We start from the raw sequence: 4,163 nt of genomic DNA on the forward strand, positions 1-4,163 counted from the left end.
GGAGCGGGCAGCGGCCCCCCGCGGCGGGGTGGCAGCAGCGGCGGCGGCCCGCACTGTGCCCGGGCGCTCGCCCTCGTCGCAGCTCCGGCCCCGCGGGCGCGCGCCATGGCCGCGGCCTCCCCGCCCGGGGCCGAGAGGACGCGCTGGGGCTGGGGCCGCCTGCCGGGCGCCCGGCGGGGCAGCGCGGGCCCGGCCAAGAGGTGCCCCTTCTCGCTGGAGCTGGCGGAGGGCGGCCCGGCGGACGGCGCGCTCTATGCACCGATCGCGCCGCCCGGCGCCCCGGGGCCCGCGCCCCCCGCGCCCCCCGCCGCGCCCCCCGCGTCCCCCGCCGCCGAGCTCGGCCCGCGGCCGCGCGTGAGCCTGGACCCGCGCGTCTCCATCTACAGCGCGCGCCGCCCGCTGCTGGCGCGCACCCACGTCCAGGGCCGCGTCTACAACTTCCTCGAGCGCCCCACCGGCTGGAAGTGCTTCGTCTACCACTTCGCCGTGTGAGTATCGCCAGGCCGCCCCAGGGGCTTTCCGCGGGCTGCCAGCCGCATCCCAGCCACCTGCCCGCGCAGCTGCCAAGCGGAGCGGGGGAGCGGGCGAGGGGAGGAAGGGGTTAATGGGGAAAAGCAGAAACAAGACCGGCGCCTGTTTCTTGAAGTTCAGGGACACTGCTGGGGCTCTGGGTGGGAAGCTCCTGCCCGGGCATGTGTGGGGGCGCCAGCTGGGGAGGGTGTGCCCCAGCCCAGAAGCTGGTTCCACTCCTCCTGGAGGGACAGTCCAGGTGTTAATCCTTCTGGGACAAGGAGGAGCAGAGCAGCAGCCTGGAGCTGCCCTTGGGCACAGCAGAGGATTCCCCAAGGTCGGTGGGGACACCGCAGATACTCAGGAGCCCCCACGAGGGGAGGGGCCTCATGCTCCTGCTGGCGCCAGCACCTCTCAGACCCTCAGGCCCAGGTGGACTCGCGTCCAGGCAGGACGGTGCAGGCGGCGACTTCCTGCAGGGCCAGCGTGGTGTGGAGAGTGCTCACTGTCTCTGTGTTAACCGAACCAAGATCGAGAAAACCTGGGTTGATGCAGAGAATGGAGGGGCCCGGGGAGGGGGTGGGGCCGCCTGCAGCCTCCATCAGAGGCAGCTGTGCACCAGGAGAAAGTGGGCAGGTAGCACCTGGTCCTTGTTCTTGCCAGGTGGTTCCGATTCCCAGCACCGCGTGCCTGAGGGGGGCAGGGCGCTGGGCTTCTCAGGGACGGGCATAAGAAGCTCCCTCCGAGGAGGGTCTGGCTGTACTTCCTGGCTGCCCAGCCAGCAGCCTCTTGCCTGGGAGCCTTTGCTCAGTGTCCTGTGGGCTCATCTGAGGGCTGTGCGGGTGGCCGGTGGCAGAGCGTGCTCATCCCTACTTCCTCCCCTGGGCCTGCTGGAGACCTGGCGGAGGGCGTCCAGGGCCCTGTTCGCTCCTGCTAGTAACCACCGCCTGGTGCCCAGGGGACCTGTCCGGCTTGGAGCATTGTCTCAGGTGAGGGAGTGGGGCCGTGGGCCCAGGGGCGCTGGCCTCCTTGGTGAGAGAGGCAGGGCCTTCCAAGTCAGGGAGGGCAAGTCTCAGGGACAACTGTCCCAGAGACACGGTTGGACCGTGGTCTTGGAGACTCTCCCCACCCCAGCACCCTAGCCCCTGCCTCCTGAAGTGCCCGAGGGTGCCGAGCCGTGGCTGGTCTGTGGGAGGGGAAGCTTCTGCCCACGGCTGCAGCAGCTCGTCTTGGGGTTCCGGAGATGTGCGCAGCAACCCCGAGGGACCCCACCCGAGCCGGATGCCACCGTGGGAGCGTCCGGCAAACCCCAGGCTTGTGGGTGCTGCTGTGCCGACGGCCGCCTGCCTCCTAGCACTCGCCTGCTGGGCCCCAAACTCCCTGGGGCGCCCGGGAGCAGGAGACCCCACAGCCAGATGTGTGAGGAGCCCCTGTCCGGAGGCCTCTCTGTCCGGAAGCCCCCTTGCCTTTAGCCACCTCTCGGTCGCGCCCTGGGCGTGCAGGTCCGGGGCAAGCATCCCTGGAGCTCCCGGGTCGCCGCGGTGCCTGCGGAGGAAGAGGGCTCGCCGCGCCCCAGAGGAAGTCTCTGCTTACGCTCGTGTTTTCTTCCTGATTCTGATTGTTTAGCTCTCGGAAGTTTGCTCAGCGCGGTCCGCCTTTGCCCAGCCTCCCGGAGCGGGCAGGGCAGGGGCAGCTCGTGGGGACAGGGAACCAGGAAAGGGACGCTTCTGTGAGTGGTGTGTGGCGTGTGGCCTCGGTCCCGTCCCTGCAGGAGGCGTGCCTGGCCCTGGGACACCTGGGGTCATGCGAGGCAGGGCACGTGGCTTGTCTGGGGCCTGGGGAGGCCACTCACCCCAGCATCTCCAGGGGGCCCAGGGCCCTGACACTCTCAGACTAGCCAGTCTCTTGGGGGAGACCCGGCCTCACACGGGGATCACAGAGTGGCCGGAGCCCGGGGAGGACGGCGTGGTCCACCCTGGTGTCACTCTGTGTGAGGCGGTGGCTGGGCGGGAGCTCTGTCCTTGGTGAGGCAGACTGTAAGATGAGAAAGGTCGTGGGTTTGGGGCTGCAGGAGGACGAGCTGGGGCCCAGGCTGTTCAGGGGTGTCAGGGTGGGAGCCGGGGCCCCACCGGCCCTGCGGGGCTGGGACATACTCTCCCGCATGCGAGTGGCCGGGGAAGCAGGCCAGGATATCCTGCCTCTCCTTGGGGAACCCCCGGCAGCTCTTCCTGTGTTCCTTGGCCTCCCCCCGCCTGGCCTGCCGGGGTCAGGGAGCAGGACGCAGCACCCGGGCCATGGCCCTCGCCCGCACGGGCTTCCTGTCTGTCCCCCGCGCTTCCCAGCCGTGGCCCTTGGTGCCCCCACCGTGGGAACCCCCACCGTACCTGGGGGCTCGGTGGTCCCGCAGCCCCTGCTGGCCGCAGGGGGTCCCAGCTACCTGCTGAGGAGGCCGCAGGGTCCGGCGGTGCCTGCTCTGGTTGCCAAGGTGCCTGGAGACCTGCCTGTGGCTGAGAAGAGGGGTTTGAGGGAGGGGCCCAGAGTGGGGGGAGGCTGACCCCCCACGTTCTCACACCCAACTCAGCTCAGCACCTCTGGTCCCTGCCCGCCCACAGTCTCCTCTCTCCGAGCTTCCCAAGACCTCTCTGGTGGCTTTTGGCGGCAGCCTCGATGCGTGTTAATCATTGATGGAGCTAGAAGCGGGTCCTGGTGCTTTATTGGGCTGAGCCGGTCTGGAAGCCGAGGCCAAGTGGCGGCCAGGTCTCAGGCTGTGTCACCCGACTCTGTGGCTCCCCCGTACCCGCCGGCTTCCAGGCTCTGGCCTGGGTCTGTGGTGGCTGCTGGGCAGCTGTGCTGCGGCGGGCGGGGCTGGGAGGACCGCTGTCTGGCTCTTGCCCTCTGTCCCCTCTGGGCCCCCCAGCCAGGGTTCCCAGTAAAACTGGGGATTCCTTTTGGGGCTCCTCAGACAGCCGCCCTCTCTGGGGCCTGGTCCCTTGGTCTCATCCCCTGGCTGCCCGGAGACCCCCAACGTCCCCTGCAGACCCCGCCCAGTGTCTCTGCCCCTGTGTTGAATGCCACACCACGGGCCGGCATCAGCTCAGGCAGCGACTGGGAGGGAGGGAGACAGTCCAGGTGGCGAAAGAGCTCAGAGCTCCGGGAGGAAGGGCCTCCCAGCCTGCCTTGAGGACAGCACGGTGCCGGGACCTGGGCGAGGGCGGACGTGGAAACAGGACGGAGCTTCGTGTCTGAGCGCTGCCTCGTGGCTGGGCCACCCCGCCGGGTTCCTGAGCCCTCTGAGTCTGCGTCCCGCCCCTGTGGCAGGCTGGCGGTGGTGCCGGCACCTTCTGTGCAGGGCTGGTGGGGTGGACGTAGGGCGGTGCGTGCACACGTGCCGGCATGGAACGGACAGCCCCGGGAGCTGGGTGCTCAGGCGCTCACCTGCAGCTGCCAAGGGCCGGTGGAGGGACGGGAGGTTCCCCTTGCACCCGGCCGTCCGAGGCTCTGGGTCCTTCGCCCACGGGCCGGCGGCAGTGGGTCTGAGGGAGGGGCTGCGGGCGTCGTGGGTGCCCATGCAACGGCTTCCTCTGCGTGGGAGGGCCCAGGCCCCCGCTGCTGAGGGACAGGGGCACGGTGCCCAGCGGAGGTGCTGGCAGTAG

General features: G+C 69.8%; 1 protein-coding gene across 1 annotated transcript in view; it reads left to right on the forward strand.

The window, feature by feature from the left end:
* LOC105816514 (potassium voltage-gated channel subfamily KQT member 1-like) overlaps positions 1-492 on the forward strand; it is a 3,746-nt gene extending 3,254 nt beyond the window's left edge. Inside the window, exon 4 of the mRNA XM_012651944.1 lies at positions 112-492. Coding sequence (XP_012507398.1) covers positions 112-492 — 381 coding nt within the window. The remainder of the gene's footprint in view (positions 1-111) is intronic.
* Positions 493-4,163: the final 3,671 nt, after the last annotated feature.

This window comes from Propithecus coquereli, unplaced genomic scaffold, assembly GCF_000956105.1.
Source record: "Propithecus coquereli isolate 6110/MARCELLA unplaced genomic scaffold, Pcoq_1.0 Scaffold377, whole genome shotgun sequence".
Taxonomy (NCBI): Eukaryota; Metazoa; Chordata; class Mammalia; order Primates; family Indriidae; genus Propithecus; species Propithecus coquereli.